The sequence below is a fragment of the Coenobita brevimanus genome, chromosome 31, assembly GCF_032717465.1.
Source record: "Coenobita brevimanus isolate Jiangsu-jjx chromosome 31, ASM3271746v2, whole genome shotgun sequence".
In the NCBI taxonomy this organism is placed as follows: Eukaryota; Metazoa; Arthropoda; class Malacostraca; order Decapoda; family Coenobitidae; genus Coenobita; species Coenobita brevimanus.
In genome coordinates, this window is record NC_136984.1 from 30278648 (window position 1) to 30304576 (window position 25929).

General features: G+C 43.6%; 1 protein-coding gene across 1 annotated transcript; it reads left to right on the forward strand.

The window, feature by feature from the left end:
• The first annotated feature begins 568 nt into the window (after positions 1-568).
• RpL28 (ribosomal protein L28) lies at positions 569-25314 on the forward strand. Its single transcript, XM_080269109.1, has 5 exons — positions 569-606; positions 7327-7426; positions 19156-19284; positions 24073-24186; positions 25181-25314. Exons 2-5 carry the CDS (start codon positions 7340-7342, stop codon positions 25280-25282), a joined length of 432 nt encoding a protein of 143 aa, XP_080125235.1. The 5' UTR covers positions 569-606; positions 7327-7339; the 3' UTR covers positions 25283-25314.
• The last annotated feature ends 615 nt before the right edge of the window (positions 25315-25929 follow it).

Genomic DNA, 25929 nt, shown 5'->3' on the forward strand with positions numbered 1-25929 from the left:
TTTTGACATTAAACCACTAGTCGTCATTTACTTGGCTACCACCCATCATAGTGGTTACAGAGAGATTATCGTAATTATATTCGAGAATCACACCCACGAAGGCAGCAGCAGCCGAAGACCAGCAGATCTAGTATTCTATAATTTGTGGAGGAAATATTTCTTGCCTTGAACTCTTCGCTTACTTGTATGTAAGCTAGTTTTCCTTTATTTATTTATATTTATACTTGTAAAGAGAGGGAAATGATGTAAATTTAGATAGATATAAAATATATAATGTGGATTTTGACGTGTCTGCTAATTCCACCAAGACAACAACATCGCCATCATTGTTGCCAAGTTTGTGTTTTTCTGCTAGTGTTAGTCACTACAATTTAACGACAATTTTCATTGACAACCCATAAAAATCTAACAAATTTACAGATATTTATGGAAATGTTTAATGGTATTCTAGTATATACAGCAGTTTTTCTCATAAATTCTTGCAGATTAGTATAGTCTGGGACATTGTAGCAGTATTTAAGAACAAGTTTAGCAGTATTAGTATTTGGCAACTTTGTCCGCCATCTTCCTTTTCGGCTGAGACAGACAGAGGACACGTTGACTGCGGTAGGCATCGATTCCGATTTTTTGAATGAGTGGGTGTTTGTTGCTGGTTGATATATATGATTTACTGGTTGAAAGTTGCCACGGATTCTTGTGGTCTCGTGGAAGGGGTATTTTTGAGGGATTTATGTATGTTTTGTTAATTATGGATGAATGACCAGTGGAGATCCATGTGTTCCCCATTTGCCACTGGAGAGCGTCAAATTTTATATATTCTATCCGCAGACATTTATTCAGCATAAAGAATGCTTATTTCAATGATGGGGTAGTTGAAGAGTTTTTCTAACCCCCCAGGTGTGACAAAAAGTTTGAAAAATGTCTCTAGGTGGAAGGAAATAAAATAGCGGGTGGTGGATAGCATGAACAAGATGTATTGTGCCCGCTGGATAAGGCAAATCAACTTTGACGTTCTCAAGTACCGTACCTTAGAGAAGAGCACATAACCCATTCAATTGATGGGGAAATGTTATTGAATACACGGAAAAAACTAGGGGACAGTGAAGAATAAGTAAAAAGAGAAAATTATAACTTTTGGGGGGGAAGAAAGTTATATATAACTATAATTTTTTTAAACTAGGAAATGGCATTGAATACACTGTAAATACCATGGGACAGTGAAGAAAAAATATATATAATTTTTTGGGAGGGGGAAAAAATTATCTATCTATCTCTATCTATCTATAGCCCGACGCCCTAATCCCGCAAAGGGTGGCCGCAGACAAAACGCCTCCAAGTCACTCTGTCACCCACCAATTGACTACCCTCTCCCCAACTCACCCCCCCCTCCCTCATGTACCTGTCAACTCCATCCCTCCACCTCATCCTCGGTCTATAACTATTTCATTCATTCATTGCCAGACGCCATGTATCCCAAATGGGGTGGCCAACGGCTTAGAGTTAATTGTTTTACAGGGAGGGGCACTAATCCTCCACCAACCCCACTTGACACATAGGGATGCCAACAGCATCTGGTGTTCCCAGGCGGTCACCCATCCAAGTACTAACCAGACCCAATGTTGCTATAATTTTTTAAAAGTACCGTAGGAAATGGCATTGACCACCAAATACCATGGGGCAGTGAAGAATAAAAAGAGAAAATTATACATAACTATAATTTTTTTTGGGGGAAAAGATAAAATTTTAACTATAATCATCATCATCATCATCATCGGGACCTCCTTTCCCACCCTAGGGCAGGGTGAGGAGTAGCAATGTCCAGACAGCCCAAATTTGCCCAATCCAATGGGCCACGCTTCCATTCACTCATCATTCAAGCTCCTGGAATCCTGGCTCTATTGGATACGCCAAAAGCATTCACCACGTTCAGTAGCTTCACATAATCATATCCGACTGAGTCAATCCAGACGCTGCCATGCTCACAAGGGGTGACCAAATCCCAGATCATGCATGTCTCACAACATTCAACCAGCCAGCTGTACGGTATCTCTTATCAGTTCCCTAGCCTCACCAACTTCCAAACCTCTCTTCCTCACACACTCATCCACCATATCTCTACGTTCTCCTTGGCCTACTTCACCTCCTCCCTCCTTCAAATTTGCTCAGATATGCCTTCTTCACCACTCTGTTGTTATCCATTTTCCCCACTTGACCATAACAACTCAGTACACTCTCTTCGATTCTGGTGTCCACTGACTTTCTCACTCCACACCTTTCACAAATCACATTATTTCGTATCCTATCCACCCTCTGTACTCCACATACATTCCTCAGCAGTCCCATCTCCACTGCTCTTACTGTTTTCATTTTCATGCCACACCATAGTCTCACATCCATACGTTAAAGTTGGCACTAACACTCCCTCATGTAAGCCTCGTTCAGCTGCAACACTCAAGCCTCTGTTTCTTATCAAGGCCTTCATTGCACCAGCTACTTTTCTTCCAAGTGTAACTCAGCTTTCAACTTCTTTTGCACATTTTCCTCTCTCTTGTATCGCTGTACCCAGGTATTTGAACTCTCTCACCAATTCCAGTCTCTCTCCATTCACTGTGACATCACAGTGGGAGTCACCTTCTCTCTCAGTAACCATCACTTTACTTTTCTCTACATTTACTCTCAAGGAATGACACTCACAGACATTAGCAAAACTCTGCACTAGTCTACCAAGTTCTTGTCCGGTACTTGCAAGCAGTACTGCATCATCAGCATACAACAAATCTGAGATACTCCATCCATTGCCATTCATTACCAATGCCATCCCTCTCTCCATTACTTGTGTTTTTACTTCTCTCATAACCCCATCCATATATACAGTACAATCCCTGCTATCTGGTATCCAGACAAACGGAATACTCAGAAAAACGAGAAAATTCAAGGGCTGGTAATAATGTCAGTAGGTTATAACTGTGCGCCATTTTGAATGGACTGCCAAACCGCCGTTTTATCGTGTCACACGAGGCTGGATGAAGTTGGACTAAGCAAGGTGAAGGCATTTCTGGCTAATGTAAATCCCTAGTAAATCCTCTTAACCAGCCCTCCTCTTCCCTCTTTCCCCTACTTGAATTCAGTCATCCTCCACACCCTCCACAATTTCCACAAATGACCAGTCTGCTTTTTACCACCAGACAGTAAACAAGCTCTCTTGCTGTTGTGTTGCTTTGATGGACGGTAATTTCAACATTCCGAAATGCCTAAAGAGCAAACTAAACATAAGCGTGTCGTGCCTACCTTGAAACAGAAGCTGGACGTATGCAATAGACTTGAAAAAGGCAAACATTATAAAACACATGACCGAATATAATGTAGGAAATCCAACGATTTATATCAAGACCCAAGCATCCAAGCTCAATGAATTTTTGATGAAAAGCGAGACAAGTAAGTCCATTGAAAAAAGGCATACTCTTCATCGTTTTTAGTGGTTTTGCTTAGAAAGATCTAGGGGAGCACCTATTTCTGGTCCTCTTATATAAGAAAAAGCAAGAGAGTTTCACAATAAATTGAATACAGAAGTCGAATGTGATTTCAGTGTTGGATGGTTAAATCGTTTCAAAGACAGGCATGGAATTTGTAAGCCAGACATCTCGGGAGAGAGCAAATCAGCAAACGCCGGTGTTTTTCTTCCTAACGGACCGACTCTAACTTGCACCACATAAATTCATCTTAGAACGCATGTGTGCTGGCAGAGATGAAAAAAAAAAAAAAATGTTAATAGGAATGAAGGTTTACTTTGTTGGAAGAAAAAAAAATATATGCTTGCACTTCATAAGTACATCATGTATTTTATTTTGTGCAAAACAGCTGATTGGCGGCAGGTGAAGGGTGGAATGATGGAGGTCAGTCGGGGCCGGGACCGTAAACAAAGCTTTTGTGGGGGCACAGATGTGATAATTCTACAGTGCAGTCTTAACATCAGTTCACCAATAAATGTTCAAGATTTTATTTCTTTATTTTTCCACTTTTATGAGTACAGTACATACAACGAATACTTCGGTAGTTAACAATGGTGCAAAACAGTGGCGGAATGGTGGCGGTCAGTCGGGGCTGGGACCATAAACAAAGCTGATGTGGGGGCACAGGTGTCGTGATAATTTACCAATAAATATTCAGGATTTTATTTCCTTAGTTTTCCACGAGTACAGTACATACAAGATATTATTCGGTAGTTAACAGAATGGACTTGTGCATTTTGCAGTACCGGTACTGCAAGGCATTGCATGCATGTGCATTATGACCATGGTTTGTGTTTACGAGGCAATTTTTCAGGTGGAATCTCTTAGTGTGCCCCCTGATGTGAGTGGTGAGTACCTGAATTGTATTTACTGCTGTGATAATTATCGTCTTTGTATAGATTTGAATATCAGAACTACGGGAAAAATCTGTAACCGGGAAGGTGAATTCCCCAAGCCACCCGGTTAACTGGGATTGTACTGTATATTGAACAACCATGGGGACATCACACAACCATAGCACATGCCCACACCAATTGTGAATCATTCACTTAGATGCCCATTAACCCTTACACATGCTTCACTACCATCATAAAAACTCTTGACAGCACCTAGCAGCTTATCATCTACACCATACATGTGCAAAACTTTCCACAATCCCTTTCTGTCTACTGTACTGTATGCTTTTTCCAGATCCATGAATGCCATAAAAACCTTATGATCCTTCTCACAAGCCTTCTCTGCTATCTGTCTCACTGCAAACACCTGATCCACACATCCTTTTCCACTCCTAAAGCCACCCTGTTCATCACTCACTAGGACTTCTGATATATTTCTTACTTTCTCAATAATAATTCTTCCATAAACCTTCCCTACCACACAGTAAACTTATGCCACGATAATTCTTGCACTTACTCAGCTTACCGTTATTTTTGTACAGGGGTACAATCACAGCCTTTTTCCACGCTGCAGGCAGTTTCACTCATCCATGCCTTCTTATATACTGTACCTCCAACAAGCACTTCATTCCACTCTCTCCACTACACCTAAGCATCTCTGCATACACCTCATCATCCCCTGCTGCTTTCCCATTTTTCAGCCGCTTCACAGAGTTCTTCACTTGTGTGTCACGTCTCCTGGCACTGCATTCCCTCTCTGCACACCCCCAAAACCAATCATGTTTACAGCCGCTCTGCTCTCTCTATACCCATTCATCAGGCTTTCAAAATATTCTTTCCATCTGGTCCTTACTTCTTTTTTGGGGGGTGGGGGGGCTGTTCATAAGGAGACAGCACACCTTATTTTGCAATTTCTTCTGTATTGTCCTTACCTTAGCTCTTCATGGGATTCTTTAAATATTTTCTGAGATAAATGTATGCTTGAGGCAGTAGCAGGACCTTACCAGTTCATTGCATATTCTTCCGACTTGTTACCTGTATTTTTTTTTACTATTTTCAGGCTGGTAAATTACCTTCCCTGCTGCAAAATTTCCCACTGTTTCTATCATCATGTTCCTAAAGACGTACCCGGTACCTACGATTGTGTGTTTGCGGCGTAATGGGAGAAACTTAAAGTACTCAAAGGTTAGGTGAAATTATCTATCTATCTATCTATCTATTGCCAGACGCCTTAATCCCGTAAGTGGTAGCCACAAACAAATCGCCTCCATGTCACCCTGTCCCCTGCCATTTCACTACCCTGCTCCCAGCTCACACCCCCCTCTCTCATATACCTCTCCACTCCATCCCTCCATCTCATCCTTGGCCTCCCCCTCCCTCTCCCCCCCTCCACCTCACTCACATACACTCTCCTCATTAATCTCTCACTCTCCATCCTCTCCACTCCATCCCTCCATCTCATCCTTGGCCTCCCCCTCTCTCTCCCCCCTTCCACCTCACTCACATACACCCTCATCAGTCTCTCACTCTCCATCCTCTCCACCTCATCCTTGAAATTATCAGTGAGAGAAAAAAATTCATTGTTTAGACTCCCATACAAAGAAAAGTGAATGGATAAGCTTTTACTTTGGTGAGAAAATTGATAAAACTGAATTACAAAGAACACTTTATGAGTTCACTGAGGTGGTTTGGCCATGTGGAGAGGATGGAGGGTGAAAGACTGACGAAGAGAGTGTATGTGAGTGAGGTGGAGGGGGGAAGAGGGAGGGGGAGGCCGAGGATGAGATGGAGGGATGGGGTGGAGAGGTATATGAGAGAGGGGGGTGTGAGTTGGGAGCAGGGCAGTGAAATGGCGTGGGACAGGGCGACTTGGAGGCGATTTGTTTGTGGCCACCCCAAACGGGATTGAGGCATCTGGCAATAGATAGATAGATATATATATATATATATATATATATATATATATGTATATATATAATGTATATAGGTATACAGTATATATACATATAATGTACTGGGCTACAGGTTATTTAAATTCATTTAAATATCAACCAACTCAGCAGTACAGCAACATCATGCCCATGAAATTAAATATCTTGAATTATAGTTTTGTGACAGTTTTTTTTCCTCTACGCTGCTAGCGTAAGCCAGCACTGTACAGCCATGAGCTGCGTGTTGCCATAGCAACCACAGGTGGGACAGTACACACATGTTTCTCGTCAGCTGCCTGTTTGCCTGTACTGCAGTGACTCAACTAGGGCAATCAGTGCCAGGCAGGTAGTGTGCGCATTGTGGAACAGTTAATACACACTGGGTAGTTATCATGTGGTGTGATGTCCTGCAGATGGCGACTGCAAAGAAAAGAAAAGTTGATTCAGAATGTTGAGCTTTCCAATTGAAGTGGACAAACGATTATTTTTTGTTGAAGTGAAAGGCAAACCTGTGTGCCTAGTTTATGGGGATGCATTAGCAGTAATGAAAAAGGCCAATCTGGAGCGTCATTGCTGCTCAAAACATGCTAAACTCAACGAGTTGGAAGGACAAATGCGTCGGGATAAAATCAGTGCTCTTTTGTGGGGTTTAGAATAACAACAAGCCACTTTCACAAGACCTTGTTATTAAGATGAGTTACGTATTGAGTGAGTTAATTGCAAAGAAGCCTCATGTAGAGGGAGAGTTTGTGAAAGAGTGCATCGGTGGCCTGCAAATGATGTTAAAAATATCCTGATGGCCCTTAATGGGAGAAAGGTTCACCAGCCCTGCCTCACGGGGTTAAGGTGTCTGCCAATAGATAGATAGTAAGATAGACCCCACACTGCCGGGAGGTCGCTTTTCTTGACGTTTATCAACAACATTGGGCGTCAACCAGCCAGTGACACTTGCATTGGGGTCGTTGTTTACTAATTTCTCGGCTTTTTCAGACACTGGTCCAAGATGTCGTCTGATTTGTGTTGGGAAATCATTAGGAATAACCATGCGTACCTCCTGAAGAAGAGGAATGTGAAGAAGCCTTTTTCCACGGTAAGGTGTGGTGGTGTGGTGGTGGTAGTAGTAGTAGTAATGGTAGTAGTAGTAGTATGGTAGTAGTAGTACTGGGTGGGGCTAAAATACTTACTGATATTGCCACTGCTGTTTCTGGGAGCAGGGCAGTGTCATGGCAGGGGACAGGGTGACATGGAGGCGATTTGTTTGTGGCCACCCCTTATGGGATTAAGGCGTCTGGCAATAGATAGGTAGTTTGAAGTCATGCAGTGTGATGATGATGATGATAATAATAATAATGCCATGTTATAACAAGTGCAGCATCAACAGAGGTACTTGCATGCACTTGGTGAGTGGATTTGTATGTTTTTCTGTCTGTCTGTCTACCTACCTACCTACCTACCTACCTACCTACAGTCAACCGCCACTATTGTCATGGGTTAGGTAGCATCCGCTGCCAGTGGGTGAAATCCGGGATTGTTGGGTACCATGTGGCTAAATGTGTGGTTGGAGTGTGTTAAGTGTTGGCATTACCCACACAACCACTAGTACACCTGTACATGTACTGTATAGCACAGTAATACTACAAACACACTACACTATCATACACTGTACTGTACTGTATAGCACAGTAATATACACTACTGCATATTCACAAGCCCTTCTGGCTGCACTGTACTGTACTAATTGCCATTACCCACAAACAAATCGCCTCCATGTCGCCCTGTTCCCAGCTCACCCCCCCCCCCTCTCTCATATACCTCTCCACTCCATCCCTCCATCTCATCCTCGGCCTCTCCCCCCCTCCACCTCACTGACATACATTCTCGTCGTCAGTCTTTCACTCTCTATCCTCTCCACATGGCCAAACCACCTCAGTGTGTTTCTCCTAACACTTCCTATCACATCCACATCCACACCACAACACTCCTTCACTTCCTCATTTGCCAGTCTGTCTCTCCATGTAACTCCACGTGCACCTCATTCACATACACTCTCCTTGTCAGTCTCTCACTCTCCATGTAACTCCACATGCACCTCACTCACGTACACTCTCCTCGTCAGTCTCTCACTCTCCATCCTCTCCACATGGCCAAACCACCTCAGTGTGTTTCTCCTAACGCTTCCTATCATATCCACATCCATGTCCTTTAGTGTAAGTGTAACATTTATAATATTCCTGTATTGCATAACTTCTGAAACACTCTGTACAGTATCATTATCCATCAGTATCTCTGACATTTTCTTGGTTTTTAAAGGCTCCAACCTGCTGGCATGCATTGGCCTTGGTCACCTAATGGCAGCTCTCCATGCTGCTTGATCTCTGGCAGCCTCCCTGTTCAGTACCTTATGACCTCTTCCCTTTTTTCTTTTTTTTCCCATGCTGCTCGATCTCTGGCAGCCTCCCTGTTCGGTGCCTTATCCCTGAGGTCACACTCTATGACCTCATCCCAGGTCTCTCACGACCCTACTTGACATTCATGCTTACTTTCCACACCCAGTTGTCATTCTCTCTCTCTCTCTCTCTCTCTCTCTCTGTGCGCAAATCATTTAAATGTGCTTGTTATTATTAAAATAATTATTATTACTCCTCACCCTGCCCTAGGGTGGGAAAGGAAATCCAGATGATGATGATGATGATTTTTATTATTATTGTTATTATAATTATTATTATTATTATTATGTGCTGGTAAGGGGTTGGCAATAGCCAACACCTACTTTCGTCATAAGATGATCCACCGGTATACATGGAGAGTAATGAGGAGGATGGATGGTGAACTTGTTGAACGAAGGCAATGACAGACTACGTGTGTGTGGATGAGCGAATGAGAAGACAAGTGTTGGATGCAAGGGTGTGGAGAGGGTGGGGGAATGGAGTCTCGGACCATCACTTAGTGATGGCCAAGGTAGAGCTGCAAAGAAAGTGGTTGAGGAGGCGAAGGGGAAAACAGGAGGAAGCAGCTCCTGTGGGAAGAGTGGAGAAATTGCAAGATAGTGAGAAAAGGACAGAGTATAAGAGCATAGTGGAAGAAAGATTGGGAAGGTATGAGCTAGAGCAGATGGAAGGGGTGGAAGAAGTATGTAAGATATTCACGGAAGAGATAAGCGCAGCGTGTGAGGCGGTTTGTGGAGTGAGGAGGAGATGCAAGGGTGTGCAAGGGACAGCATGGTGGAATGATGAGGTGAAACGAGCTGTGGAACAAAAGAAGAAGGCATATGGTGAATGGTTGGCGAGTAGAGGTAGGGGAGAAGATGAGAGAGAGAAGAGAGAGGTATATATGAGCAGGAGAAGGGAGGTTAAGAGACTGGTGAAGGAGAGTAAGAAGAAAGTGGATGAAGAGTTTGGGAGGAATCTGAGTGTGAAATGGAGGGAGAGTAAGAAATTGTTTTGGAAGGAGGTAAAGAAAGTAAGGCAGTGTGAAAGGGGAAATAGTAGGGGAGTGAAAGATAGGAATAATAGATTGTTGGTGGAGAAGAGAGAGAAATTGAGGAGATGGAAGGAGCACTTTGAGGTGTTGTTGAATGTTGAGAGTGAGAGCAGTGTGAGTATAAGTGGTTGGGGAATGGCTGGGAGAAGAAGAGATGAGAGGAGGGAGGAAGAGATCAGTAGGTCGGAAGTAGTGGAAGCGATGAAGAAGATTAAGCTGGGAAAGGCCTCAGGAATTGATGGAGTGTGTGGTGAAATGCTTAGGTATGGGGGTGAGCTTGTTGTGGAGTGGATAGGGAAGTTGTGTAGATTGGCTTGGGAAGAGGGAAGGGTTCCAGAAGACTGGAAATCAGGTATAATTGTTCCTCTGTACAAAGGAAAAGGGGAGAGAGAAGTATGTGGTAACCATAGGGGTATTTGCCTTCTTAGTGTGACTGGTAAAATATATGGTAGAATACTCATTGATAGGGTTAGGCATATGACAGAGGAGCTAGTTGGAGAAGAACAAGGGGGATTTAGGAAGGGAAAAGGGTGTGTAGATCAGATATTTGTTCTAAGATGTTTAGTGGAGAAGTATCTAGAGAAGGGAAGGAAAGTGTATGCTGCCTTCATGGACTTAGAGAAAGCTTATGACAGAATAGATAGGCAAGGTATGTGGAAGGTATTAAGAATATATTGAGTGGAGGGGAAATTGTTGAGTGCTGTGAAGAGTATGTACGAGGGAGCTAGCGCTACGGTGCGAGTGGATGTTGAGCTGAGTGAGTTCTTTGATCTCAATGTGGGACTGAAACAGGGGTGTGTAATGTCTCCATGGCTGTTTAATATATATATGGATGGGGTTGTAAAGGAGGTACAAGGTAGGGCAGTGGATGTGGGGGTGGCCCTAATGAATGAGGGTGAGATTTGGAAGCTTCCGGTGTTGCTGTTTGCTGATGATACAGTATTGTTGAGTGAAGATGAATGGGAGTTGCAAGGTTTGGTGAATGAATTTGGGACAGTGTGTAGGAGGAGGAATCTGAAAGTTAATGTAAACAAAAGGAAAGTTATGGTGTTTGAGAGGAATGAAGTCACAGAGTGTGCAGTGAGGTTGGATGGTGAGGATATGGAGAATGTGAGTGCATTCAAGTACTTGGGTAGTGTGATGAGTAAGGATGGAACTTTGGGGGATGAAGTACCGTACTTGAAAGGGTACAGCAGGGAAGAAAGGTTGTTGGTACACTGAAAGCAGTGATGAGAAATAGGGAGGTGAGTATGGAAGTTAAGAAGTCACTGCATGATGGTATTGTGATCCCTACCGTGACGTATGGAAGCGAGGCATGGACCTTGCAAGAGGGGAACAAGTCAAGAGTGAGAGCAGTGGAAATGAGTTACTTGAGAGGAGCATGTGGAGTGACGTGGAGGGACAGGTTGACGAATGAAGAAGTGAAGGAACGTTGTGGGGTAGATGTGGATGTGGTTGAAAAGATTAGGAGAAATACACTGAGGTGGTTTGGACATGTGGAGAGAATGGAGAATGAAAGACTGACTAAGAGGGTGTATGTAGGTGAGGTGGAGGGAGGGAGAGGGAGGGGTAGACCGAGGATGAGGTGGAGGGATGGAGTTGAGAGGTATATGAGGGAGGGGGGGGGTGATTTGAGGGGAGGGGAGTCAATTGGTGGGTGACAGAGTGACTTGGAGACGTTTTGTCTGCGGCCACCCTTTGCGGGATTAGGGCATCGGGCTATAGATAGATAGATAGATTATTATTATTATGGATTTGGAGAAAGCATATGACAGGGTGGATAGACAAGGATTGTGGAAAGTATTAAGAATATATGGAGTAGATGGGAAGTTGTTGAATGCTGTGAAGAGTATGTATCATGGTGCTAAGGCTGCAGTGCATGTGGATGGTGAACTGAGTGAATTTTTCTCTTTGAAGGTTGGGTTGAAACGGATTTGTCATGTCTCCATGGTTGTTCAATCTGTACATGGATGGGGTAATAAAAGAGGTACAAGGTAGGGCAGTGGATGTTGGAGTGGCCCTAGTGAGAGATGGTAGTGTTTGGAAACTCCTTGTACTGTTGTTTGCAAATGATACTGTGTTGTTGAGTGAAGACGAAGGGGAGCTGCAAGGCTTGATGGATGAGTTTGGGAGAGTGTGTAAGAAACGGAATCTAAAGGTGAATGTAGGGAAGAGTAAAGTGATGGTCTTTGAGAGAGGTGAAGTCAAGTGAATGTACAGTGATGTTGGATGGTGAGGAATTGGAAAATGTGAGTATGTTTAAGTACTTGGGTAGTGTGATGAGTAAGGATAGAAGTTTGGAGGGTGAAGTGCTTGAAAGGGTACAACAAGGAAGAAAGGTTGCTGGTTCCTTGAAAGCAGTGATAGGAAACAGGGAAGTGAAAAAGTTACTACATGACAGTATTGTGATTCCAACTCTAACGTATGGAAGTGAAACTTGGACGTTGTTGGAAGGACACAAGTCAAGAGTGAGAGCAGTGGAAATGAGTTATTTGAGAGGAGCCTGTGGAGTCACATGGAGAGAGGCTGACAAATGAGAAAGTGAAGGAGCATTGTGGTGTGGATGTGGATGTGATAGGAAGCGTTAGGAGGAACACACTGAGGTGGTTTGGCCGTGTGAAGAGGATGGAGGGTTAGAGACTAATGAGGAGAGTGTATGTGAGTGAGGTGGAGGGAGGGGGAGGCCAAGGATGAGATGGAGGGATGGGACGGAGAGGTATATGAGAAAGGGGGGGTGTGAGTTGGGAGCAGGGCAGGGAAATGGCGCGGGACAGGGCGGTTTGGAGGCGATTTGTTTGTGGCCACCCCGTACGGGATTAAGGCGTCTGGCAATAGATAGATTTTCAGGAGCCAAATAACTTCAGATATATTTCATTATTATTATTATTATTATTATTATTACAGTACAATCCCTGCTATCTGGTATCCAGAGAAACGGAAATCTCAGACAACGGTAAAATTCAAGGGCTGGTCGCACCAAGTTGAAGGCATTTCCAACTAACGTAAATCCCTAGTAAATATTCCTAACCAGTCTTCCACTCCCCCTCTTTTCCCTATTTTAATTCAGTCATCCTCCACACTCTCAGCAAATCATCAGTCTGCTTTTTATCGCCAGACAGTAAACAATCCCTCTTGCTGTTGTGTTGCCTTGATAGGCAGTAATTTCTACACTCCAAAATGCCTAAAGAGCAAACTAAACGTGTGTGTCGTGCTAACCTTGAAACAGAAGCTGGACATATGCAATGGACTTGAAAAAGGCGAACAGTATGAAACACTGATGACTGAATTATAATGTAGGAAATGTGATTTATATCAAGGCCCAAGCATTCAAGCTCAAGGAATTTTTCATGAAAAGTGAAACAAGTAAGTCCATTGAAAAAAGGCATACACTTCATTGTATGAGTGGTTTTGCTTAGAAGGATTTAAGGGAGCATGTTATTTCTGATCCTCCTATACAAGAAAAGGTGAGAGTGTTTCACAGTAAAATTAATATATAAGTCGAGTGTGATTTCAGTATTGGATGGTTAAATTGTTTCAGAGACAGGCAGACATCTCGGGAGAGAGCAAATCAGCAAACAGCAAACACCTGTGCATTTCTCTTCCTAACAGACCAACTCTAAATTCATCTTAGAATGCATATGCACTGGCAGAGATAAAGAAAAAAGTTAATAGGAATGAAGGTTTACTTTGTTGGAAGAAAAAAAAAAATATCCTTGCACTTCATATGTACAGTAATCTCTCGTTATAGAATGGGGTTCTGTTCCTGAAAACCCCATTGTATAGCGAACCCGTTATAACATGGAGTCAATGGGGATATGTTCCCAGACCTGCCTAAACTCCCACATACACACACCTTAGCACTCACATACATGAAATATCCTTATGTTTAAACATGTAAAGTAACACATCAATAATTAATAAAGAGGAAAAAAACATGAAAATTACAGTATACAGTAGTTCTTACCAGTACTTAAGCAAGCAGGATTGTTGATGTCCCCTCCAAGGCTAACGGACAGCTAGGGCCTCACAGTCCTCATTCATCACCATCAGAACTGGCTGGCTGCGCAGGGTTGGCTGGCTGGCTGCGCAGGGCTGGCTGGCTATGCAGAGCTGGCTGGCTGCGCGGCCCTGGCTGATGAGGCTGGACCGACAGATGAGACTGGGCTAGCTGGCTGGGTGGGGCTGGCTGATGGGGCTGGACCGACAGATGAGACTGGGCTAGCTGGCTGGGCAGGGCTTGCTGGCTTTTGAGACGTGGATGGCCGAGGAAGTGTGTCACGTTGATGGTTCACTGTGACAAACAGACTTTGCCTTGAAAAAGCTTGAGATTTTTGTTTGTCGAGCATCTCTCCTTTTCATTTTATAAATTTCCCTGTAAACACTGATTGCCTTTTCAGTGTCTCGTACAGCTGCAGCACTTCGTTCAGGGTTGGGGTCGTTGTCTTGAATATCATCCATGGCAGCCTGTATCGTAAAATCTTCTTGGCATTTTCATGGCCAGGCCCGATTGTGGGTTGTCTTCTTCACTCTCCTCTTGTTCTATATAGGCCCTCTGTTGCTCGGTTTCCATTAGGTCTTCATTAGATATCGGCTCCTTGTGACTCTCAAGCAGTTCATTGACATCAGCCTCATCCACCTCATTGAATCCACACTCGTGAGAAATCCTGACAATATCCCTACGCACCTCACTGATGTCGTCGGAAATCCCTCTGAAGTCGTTCACACACTCAGGCCACAGTTTCCGGCAGCAAGCGTTCATGGCCGATTCCGCTACCTCACACCAGGGTACATCAACATTGTGAATAGCTTTTTTAATGTTGTATCCAGCCCAGAACTCTTTGATGGTGGGTTTATCTGGGACTTCAAGGAAGTCAAGGAGCTGATTCATAGTACGCCTCTGATACAGGGCCTTCAGGTTCCTGATGATGCCTTGGTCCATGGGTTGAATGAGTGATGTGGTGTTGGGGGCAAGGAACATCACCTTGATGTCGACCCAGTCTACCATGGTGTCTGGGTGGCTTCTGGCATTATCACATAAGAGTAGGAAGCGGTTGGAGATGTTCTTCTTCCGCGCATACTTCTTCAGCATGGGCGAGAGGTAGCCTGAGACATAGGACTGGTTGAGGGAAGTCATAAGTCAAGTTTTCTTGTTTGATTTCCAAATGACAGGAGGTCCTTGCAGACGCCTTTGAGTGTGCAGAGGGGTTCTCAGAATGATAAATTATCAAGGGCTTGAACTTCAAATCGCCTGCTGCATTCCCCCCAAGTAGTAGGGTGAAACAGTCCTTTGATGGTCTAAATCCTGGCGCAGTCTTTTCTTCTTTTGCAAGAAAAGTCTTGGAAGACATCCTCTTCCAATATAGCCCAGTCTCATCGTAAATAAGTACCTGTACGCGAAATTTTTATTCAATGTTGCTACTCGTGAAACACCATACTTGCTTAATCTACATACTGTACCTACAAACCCCATAAAGAAATAAGAAAATGAAAATTGTTGTAATACAGTATTGTATTATTGACTGGTCATGTTTAACCACATATAAAATTAATCTGGTGAACCCAACAGAATTACAAATTAAGATTAAGGAAAGTACTGGATAGTAACCAAAGAAAAACATTGCTTTATTTTTCCCACTTTGTCTGTTCTGAGTTCATGAACTGATGAAAAATTTTTAATTCTGCTGGGCCACTGCTGCAGCGTCCCACATAACCTAACCTCAGTTAACCTAACCAAAAAACAAACACAGTAATACCGTACACCTGCTTACTGCAGTAGCCACCATCCTTAATTGCCACCTAAAGCATGGGAAGAAAAGTGTCACCAGCAGGCTTATCACTCATAACCTAACTAAACTAACCAAAAAAAAAAGCACAGTAATACAGTACTGACCTGCTTACTGCAGTAGCCACCATCCTTAATTGCTGTCCTTAGCGCAGGAAGAAAAGCATCAGCAGCAGACTTATCAGCACTAGCAGCCTCACCTGTGTGACTTTTTGGTGTTATACATAACACATAGGTATGTAAAGCATCTATAGAAACAATTTTTATTTCACATCACTTTCATGCAGGTTAGGTCCGCCTCGTTCCGCCTCGTTTATGATTACCTCAGTATAGATTGCCTTCCATGTGTACATATTTGTATAAATAACCACAATTTACTCATTATTCTAGTTTCGATATGTTTGGTAATCATGGAAAAAACAGTTTACGTTAGATATGGCCTCTTACCTATGCAGGTTACCTAAGCCTTGGCTGCCACATACTAGATTTTATACTGTAATTAATATTACATACATCTTGAGGTTGTGAAGTCTTGCATGCTGCTTGAAGCGATCAAACCAGCCCTTGCTAGCCTTGAAGGTAATATCAGACTCCACCTCCTGCTTGCTCTTCAGGTCTTCGAAGAGAGACAAGGCCTTGGTGGACACCAGACTTGTAGACAAAGGCATGCGGCGCCAAGTTTGCCCACCAATCCACAACTTCAGCTGCCTCTCCATCTCCTTCAGAACTGTCTCTCAACTGCGGGTTATCCTCTTTGCCATCAGTGTAGTTGTCTCCCCAGCCTTCTTCACGGCGGTGGCATTCTTTATTACTGTAGACACAGTCGACTGCAGCAGCCCTATTGTCCTGGCAATAGAGCTGGCTCCTTCACCTCCCTCATGGCGTTGTACGATGTCAAGTTTAACCTCCAGAGACAGGCTTTTCCTGGAGCATTTAGCCTTGTCAGCAAACGTAGTAGAGGCTGGGCACTTAGAAGCCATTGTTAACACTGAGAGTAAGCACAAAATCAGGGAAAACTGGGCAGGTGAAAGTGCACCACATGGGTGACTGAGAACAAGAGCAGCACGTCTTAACGCAGGGAAAGTGCGGGAGAGAGTGGACGAGAGTGTGTTTTTCCGCCCCAACCATGTGGGGACGCTACGTTCACGCACTCGCTATCCACTGAGCCTCAGATGATCCATGGTTGTAGCGATTCAATTCCATCATATAGTGAGCATTGGGTACTAAAATTGTGGCATCGTATAAGCGAAATATCATATGCCGAGCCGTCATATACGAGGGATTACTGTACATCATTTATTTTGTGCAGAACAGCTGATTGGCGGGTGAGGGATGGAATGGTGGCGGTCAGTCGGGGCTGGGACTGTAAACAAAGCTCAGGTGGGGGCACAGGTGTCATGCTAATTCTACAGTGCAGTCAACATAACACCAGTTCAACAATAAATATTCAAGGTTTTATTTCTTTATTTTTCCATTTTTCTGAGTACAGTACATCTATCTATCTATAGCCGGACGCCCTAATCCTGCAAAGGGTGGCCGCAGACAAAATGCTTCTAAGTCGCTCTGTCACCCACCATTTGACTACCCTCCCCCTAGCTCACCCCCCCCCCCCTCCTTCATATACCTCTCAACTCCATCCCTCCACCTCATCCTCGGTCTACCCCTCTCTCTCCCTCCCTCCACCTCACCTACATACACCCTTTTAGTCACTCTTTCATTCTCCATTCTCTCCACATGTCCAAACCACCTCCGTGTATTTCTCCTAATCTTCTCAACCACAACCACATCCACCTCACAACGTTCCTTCACTTCTTCATTCGTCAACCTGTCCCTCCATGTCACTCCACATGCTTCTCCCAAGTAACTCATTTCCACTGCTCTCACTCTTGACTTGTTCCCCTCTTGCAAGGTCCACGCCTTGCTTCCATACATCAGGGTAGGGATCACAGTACTATCATGCAGTGACTTCTTAACTTCCATACTCACCTCCCTATTTCTCATCACTGCTTTCAGTGAACCAACAACCTTCCTTCCCTGCTGTACCCTTTCACACACTTCATCCCCCAAAGTTCCATCCTTACTCATCACACTACCCAAGTACTTGAATGCACTCACTTTCTCCATATCCTCACCATCCAACCTCTCTGCACACTCTGTGACTTCATTCCTCTGAAACACCATAACTTTACTTTTGTTTACATTAACTTTCAGCTTCCTCCTCCTACACACTGTCCCAAATTCATTCACTAAACCTTGCAACTCCCATTCATCTTCACTCAACAATACTGTATCATCAGCAAACAGCAACACCAGAATCTTCCAAATCTCACCCTCATTCATTAGAGCCACCCCCACATCCACTGCCCTACCCTGCACCTCCTTTACAACCCCATCCATGTATATACTAAACAGCCATGGAGACATCACACAACCCTGTTTCAGTCCCACATTGAGATCAAAGAACTCAATCAGCTCACCATCCACTCGCACTGTAGCCCTAGCTCCCTCGTACATACTCTTCAAAGCACTCAACAATTTCCCCTCCACTCCATATATTCTTAATGCTTTCCACATACTTTGCCTATCTATTCTGTCATAAGCTTTCTCCAAGTCCATGAAGGCAGCATACATTTTCTTTCCCTTCTCTAGATACTTCTCCACTAAACATCTTAGAACAAATATCTGATCTACACACCCTTTTCCCTTCCTAAATCCCCCTTGTTCTTCTCCAACTAGCTCCTCTGTCATATGCTTAACCCTATCAATGAGTATTCTACCATATATTTTACCAGTCACACTGAGAAGGCAAATATCCCTATGGTTACCACATACTTCTCTCTCCACTTTTACTTTGTATAAAGGAACAGTTACACCTGATTTCCAGTCCTCTGGAACCCTTCCCTCTTCCCAAGCCAGTCTACACAACTTCCATATCCACTGCACAACAATCTCACCCCCATACCTCAGCATTTCACCACACGCTCCATCAATTCCTGGGGCCTTTCCCAACTTAATCTTCTTCATTGCTTCCGCTACTTCCGCCCTACTGATCTCTTCCTCCCTCCTCTCATCTCTTCTTCTCCCAGCCATTCCCCAACCACTTATACTCGCACTGCTCTCACTCTCTACATTCAACAGTACATACAACGAATAATTTGGCAGTTAACAGAATGGACTTGTGCATTTTGCAGCACTGCAGGACATTGCATGCACGTGCGTTATGACCATGGTGTGTGTTTACAAGGCAATTTTTCAGGTGGAATCTCTTAGTGTGGCCTCTGATGTGAGTGGTGAGTACCTGAGTTGTATTTACTGCTGTGACAGTTATAGCCTTTGTACAGATTTGATCTGAATATCAGAACTACAGGAAAAACCTGTAACCGGGAAGGTAAATTCCCCAAGCCTCCCGGTTAACTGGGATTGTACTGTATTATTATTATTAACATTATCATTATTTTTATCATAATTATTACCACTACTATTATTATTATCATCATTATTATTGTTATTATTATTATTACCAACTTTTATTATTATTATTATTATTATTATAACAGGAGCCAAACAACCTGAGGAATGTCAACTGTCTTCGCTACAATGGATTCTGCAAGAAAAGGGTGCTAGGGATTGAGCCTGCACCCGGCGGCAAGGGTATTGTGCTATCCTTCAAGACCCGACGCAACCAGGTATGTCTACTTCATTTTTATCAGGTTGCTTCCTCGTGCCTTTTCCTAAGTGATTTAGTTTTGGATATGACTCAGCCAGGTGTAGAGTTATCATTGGCCCACCAATCCCGCCATTTTTCTGCCAGCAACCAATCCAGATACTGTACAGGGTTTATTTCTGAATATAAACAAATAGTATAGAGGCCATTGCTGCTCACACGGTAAGTGCAGTGCCGGTGTTTGGTGTATTTCATCATATTTCGTAGGTGAGGTGGAGGGAGGGAGAGGGAGGGGTAGACCAAGGATGAGGTGGAGGGATGGAGTTGAGAGGTATATGAAGGGGGGGGTGAGTTGGGGGGAGGGTAGTGAAATGGTGGGTGACAGAGCGACTTGGAGGCGTTTTGTCTGCGGCCACCCTTTGCGGGATTAGGGTGTCAGGCTATAGATAGATCGTAGGTTATTACGCAGAGTAACTGTGTGCAATATAAAGATGGAAAAAAAGACGCCTGTACTTCTCTCAGCAGTTGCCAAAGCAGGGTACACTAGTGTTCACAGAAGAAATAGACCAGACAAGAGGCTGCCAAGTATAGTTGCTGAGTATAATTGTGTCAAGGAGGGCGTGGACCTAAGGCTGCGTCCACACTGAATACGACGAGCGGGGAGGTAGCGTCGAGCAATGAGCGGCAAGGTGAGCGTCAACGCGATGTGTGTCCAAATAGGAAGCGGCAACCTTGCGGGTGACAGCTAGTCGGAAGCATGCCTATAGAGGAATATCCGCTGGACATTTCCCTATCTGCTGAATTATATTTCATAGATTTATGTATTGATAAATAATAAAATTGTCAATGATCATTACATATATACATATACACATAACTATAGTGTATACACTTATTTATTAGTTTTAAGCCTACGGTGTAACAAAGGGTATATAGCATTGAATACTAGTATGAATTTTAGACATTAATGGTCTTTTATATTTTTTGTAACATTAGTGGAACAAACGTTACTTATGCAATCATATGACAAAATAATGCTCGATTATAATTTACCATTTGTATGTAGTTATTCATAGAGATATTCCCATTGTTTCTTCAACACTCCAGGATTTTTGTGGAGTGGATCATTTGGATCCCACACAGCTCTCTTGTGGTACACGGCTCCAATAAGGTGTTCAGTAGACATAATTACCAAACCCATCCTCCCCAACACGCAGTACCAGCACGACTGAATGATGATGCAAATGTCTGGGGAGTGGGGATGTCGCTAGGCTGAGCGCGACATTTTGGAACGTGCTGCATCGCGTAGCGACGAGCATGGAGGGTGAGCGAGGCAACAAACCTCCCAGCTCATTCAGTGTGGCCACCCACATAGGAGTTAGTATGTTTTATCGTGTCGCCTCATCCCTCCCCGCTTAAGTCGCCCCGCTCGTTGCGTTCGGTGTGACCGCACCCTAAACAACACAAAGCTGTACGCCTACCTCAGTGAGAGAAGTACTCTAAAATGGACCACAAAAACTGCATTATCTCTGTTTGATACAGTTATACTGAATAGTTAAATACTGTACACAAAGCATACTTCCAGCAGACGTAATGTGACAAGATACAATTTTGTGATGTTTATAATTGAGGACCTGGCTGGTGACTACGCCCCATCAGAAACCATACAAAGACGTGGTACTACAGAGCAAATTGAAGCCGCCAGTGTCACACAACCAGTCGTACCTCATACACATTCTGCAGAGCCTGGAGGTGAATGACGTAACCTACAAAGACTCCCAGCAAGGAAGAAAAGAATCAGCAATACAGTGCCCTAAATGTGATGCAGGATTCTGTCCAAAGTGCTTTGTCCCATATCACAAGAAGCCCAAGATGTAAAGTAGATCCCTTCCAGCATATACCCAGTACTGCTAACCATTACACTCAAACCTCGATTTAAGGGACTAAATGGGGAATCAACTTGGCCCTTACTTGACAATGTCCCTTACTTGACAATGTCCTATACTTGAAAACGTGCCTTACTACTTGACAGTGTCCCTTATTTTTTTTTCCCTGGCCGGAGAGTTCCTTTATTTTCAGTTTCATATATTATTATGCATGGTAGGTGGTGGCGACCATCATCCACTCACTTGATGTAGTGCTGCTTACTTCTTCCATAGCCTGTATCATTCTTTTTCTGCGCCTGTCCTCCTCTCTTCCTATTTCTCCCATCATTCCTGTCACTTCTTATTGCTTTTCTTACCTTTACAGGTGGCTTTACATTGAGTGACAAGCCAAATGGTTTCCTGTAAGCCAAGAAACCATTTACAACGCTGGGTGGTAACCATATAACCAAACCATACGTGTTCCGTACGTGTCAACAAGTGGGTTGGTGGAGGGTTAGTGCCCCTCCCCGTAAAACAAATAACTCAAAGTCAACGGCCACCCCTTACTGGATTATGGCGTCTGGCAATAGATAGATAGATAGATAGATTTATTTATAACTCACTGCAAAGTAATGAGTTCAGTACGAAGTAATAAAAAATGTTCAGTAGTACCGTAATTATTTATCTCCACATCTGGCTGCTGCTCATCATTTTAACTGGATTGACACAGAGGAGGACAGTAAGGTGTAATAAACAAAATAAATCACTTAGGAGAAGGTGTTAGGGAGCTTTATGCAGAGTATGGTGATATTGGAAGGATTTATGTAACACAGAAGAGGACAGTAAGGTGTAATAAACAACTAAATCACTTAGGAGAAGGTGTTAGGGAGCTTTATGCAGAGTATGGTGATATTGGAAGGATTTATGTAACACAGAAGAGGACAGTAAGGTGTAATAAACAACTAAATCACTTAGGAAAAGGTGTTAGGGAGCTTTATGCAGAGTATGGTGATATTGGAAGGATTTATGTAACACAGAAGAGGACAGTAAGGTGTAATAAACAACTAAATCACTTAGGAGAAGGTGTTAGGGAGCTTTATGCAGAGTATGGTGATATTGGAAGGATTTATGTAACACGGAAGAGGACAGTAAGGTGTAATAAACAAAATAAATCACTTAGGAAAAGGTGTTAGGGAGCTTTATGCAGAGTATGGTGATATTGGAAGGATTTATGTAACACAGAAGAGGACAGTAAGATGTAATAAACAAAATAAATCACTTGGGAAAAGGTGTTAGGGGGTATTGTGCAATCCTTACAAGTTCAGTGAGCCATGGGAATGAGTCTCCATGGTTACTAGTCAGATCAACTCTCCAGTCTGACTACTCTTGGCCATCAAATGAGGTAGGAATGAGTCTCCTTGGTTACTAGTCAAAGGCATTAGACATGTAGTCAGCTTAGAGTGAAGGGACTGTAGGCAGTATTTTATTAATGTATTTTCCCTGATGTTTTAGGCACACACACACACACACACACACACACACACACAGTTTCTCTCTCTCTCTCTCACACACACCTGAAACGTTAGAGAAAATAAAGAATTCAAGCTCCACCCTGTGTGAGAGATGGAAGAATTCTGCCTCTGCCGTGTGTGTGTGTAAGTGCAAAACAGAGAATATAGAGAATTCCAGCTCTCTCTCTCTCTCTCTCTCTCTCTCTCTCTCTCTCTCTCAGCAATCATTATTATTATTATTATTATTGTTGTAGCTATTATTATTTTTATTATGATTATTTATGCTTATTATTATTATTACATGTGAAGAGAATGGGGAATGAAAGACTGACTTAGAGGGTGTATGTAGGTGAGGTGGAGGGAGGGAGAGGGAGGGGTAGACCGAGGATGAGGTGGAGGGATGGAGTTGAGAGGTATATGAGGGAGGGGGGGTGAGTTGGGGGGAGGGTAGTCAAATGGTGGGTGACAGAGTGACTTGGAGGCATTTTGTCTGCGGCCACCCATTGCGGGATTAGGGCGTCGGGCTATAGATAGATAGATTATTATTACTGTTATTATAGTTAACTTTATTCTTTCCTCTTCCTTCTGCCTGTGGGTGACTCGGCAGAGTGACAAGCCAAATGGTTTCCTGTACACCAGGAAACCATATACTACGCTGGGTGGTAACTATATAAGCAAGTTTTGGCACGTGGTGGTTTAGTGGGTAATTAAGGCGCTCCAATCGGATTTAGCTGGTGAAGGTTTATATCCAAGGATGGTTGGGGTTTATTGCTCATGTAATGCCACTCAGGGATGAGTAAGGCTGGTCACTCTCATCTTAAATGTCAGGACCAACTTGCCTAGCCCCGGGCTCCTACGCTCCTCTGTGGGGCGACATAGTATTGGATGATGATCTATCTATCTATCTATAGCCCGACGCCCTAATCCCGCAAAGGGTGGCCGCAGACAAAACGCCTCCAAGTCGCTCTGTCACCCACCATTTGACTCCCCTCCCCCCAACTCACCCCCCCCTCCCTCATATACCTCTCAACTCCATCCCTCCACATCATGGATGATGATGATGATGATGATTATTATTTATTATTATGGAGGAGAGGTGGAGGGTTGGAGTTGAGAGGTATATGAGGGAGGGGGGAGTGAGTTGGGGGCAAGGCAGTCAAATGGTGGGTGACAGAGTGACTTGGAGGTGTTTTGTCTGCGGCCACCCTTTGCGGGATTAGGGCGTCGGGCTATGGATGGATTACATTTACTGTTATATTTGTTCTCCTCCTTATCATTATTATTATTATTATTATTATTGTTATTATTATTACTATTATTGTTTTTATTACTGTTATTATTACTACTGTTTTTATTTATGACATTATTACTATCAGTAGTAATAGTAGTAGTAGTAGTATCTTATTCTCTCTAACCACCTCGTTTGGTCAACAGAACAAGCCAGGCAAGAACATGCAAGTAACGACCATTAAGGCTGGGCCGCGTCGAGCCCTCAACTCCGTCCGTCGCTTCATCCACTACAACCGCTACAGAAAGGACCTCAGGATGGTGAGTGCTGCTATCCGTCCTTGTCATCCATCCATCTATCTAGCCATCCTTCCTTCCTTCCTTCCTTTCTTCCTTCCTTCCTTCCTTTCTTCCTTTCTTCCTTCCTTCCTTCCATCCGTCCGTTGCTTCATCCACTACAACCGCTACAGAAAGGACCTCAGGATGGTGGGGCTGCTATCCGTTTGTGTCATCTATCCATCCTTCCTTTGTTTCTTCCATCCTTCCTGTCTTCCTTTCTTTTTTCTTCCTTTCCTTCCTTCCTTCCTTCCTTCTTTCCTTCCTTCCTTCTTTCCTTCCTTCCTTCCTTCCTTCCTTCCTTCCTTCCCTCCCTCCCTCCTTCCTTCCCTCCCTCCTTCCTTCCCTCCTTCCTTCCTTCCTTCTTTCCTCCCTTCTTTCCTTCCTTCCTTCCTTCTTTCCATCCATCCATCTATCCTTCCTTTCTTCCTTCATTCTTTCCTTCCTTCCATCCTTCATTCATCCATCCATCCATCCATTCAGTCATCTTTCCATTGTTAATTCCTTGCTTGCTTCCTTCCATCCTGACTTTCTTCCTCCCTTCCATTCTTTCTTTCTTTCTTCCATCCATCCATCCATTCTTCTTTCTTTCTTTCCATTCTTTTTCTTTCTTCCTTCCATCCTTCTTTCCTTCCTTCCTTCTGTCCATCCTTCCTTCCTTCCATTTCTTCCTTTCTTTCTTTTTCTTCCTTCCTATTTCCCTTTCTTCCTTTCATTTTTTTTTTTCTTTCTCTGCCTTCCTGTCTTCCTTCTTTCCTTCCATCCATTTGTTCATCCCTCATTCCCTCCCTTCTTCTCTCTCTTTCTGTATTTTCACACATCATTATCTCTCTCTCTCTCTCTCTCTCTCTCTCTCTCTCTTCACACATCATTCTCACTTTATATCAGTGTGTGTGTCTCTAACTCTCAATTTCTCTGTCTTTATTATTTTGTAATATTAGATTTGTATTATTTTTATTTATTTATTTCTCTCCGCCAGGCTGCTCTGCGTCGTGCCTCTGCAATTCTGCGATCACAGCGCGCCCAGCCGTTCAAGAAGGCCCGACGCCGCAACCGCAAGGCTGCGGCCAAAACGGAGTAACTCTCAATAATAAAACAATTGCCAGATGAACCTCCTTTATTTTTCTTTCCTATAGGTTGTATTTTCTTGTTGGTGAAAGGTTTGTGCTTTATTCATTTTGATTTGGGGATTGAGGATGGAGAGTGAGAGACTGACGAGGAGAGTGTACGTGAGTGAGGTGGAGGGGGGGAGAGGGAGGACAAGGATGAGATGGAGTGGAGAGGATGGAGAGAGAAACTAACTAGGAGAGTGCATGTGAGTGAAGTAGAGGGAGGGGGATACCAAGGATGAGATATAGGGATGGAGTGGAGAGGTATATAAGAGGAGGATGTGAGCTGGGAACAGGGCAATGAATTAATGACAGGGGACAGGGTGACATGGAGGTGATTTGCTTGTGGCCACCGTTTATGGGATTAAGACGTCTGGCAATAGATAGATAGATACATTGTGTGAGGACAGATATTAACAGCACTCTATCGCCAGAAAGAATATTTTGGAAATTTAAACATTTGGATATTACAATATTTAGATATGTGAGTTTTGCTTGTATTGTTTATAAAGGCTTCATCGTGCTTGCATGCATTGGCCTTGGTCACCTAATGGCAGCGCTCCATGCTGCTTGATCTCTGGCAGTCTCCCTGTTCAGTCCCTTATCCCTGAGGTCACAC

Bases quoted from the DNA above. Each gene is read 5' to 3' on its own strand.
- RpL28 (XM_080269109.1), top strand. From the start codon at position 7,340: ATGTCGTCTGATTTGTGTTGGGAAATCATTAGGAATAACCATGCGTAC. The intron at 7,427-19,155 runs GTAAGGTGTGGT...TTATTATAACAG, and splicing joins TGAAGAAGCCTTTTTCCACG to GAGCCAAACAACCTGAGGAA. The intron at 24,187-25,180 runs GTGAGTGCTGCT...TCTCTCCGCCAG, and splicing joins ACAGAAAGGACCTCAGGATG to GCTGCTCTGCGTCGTGCCTC.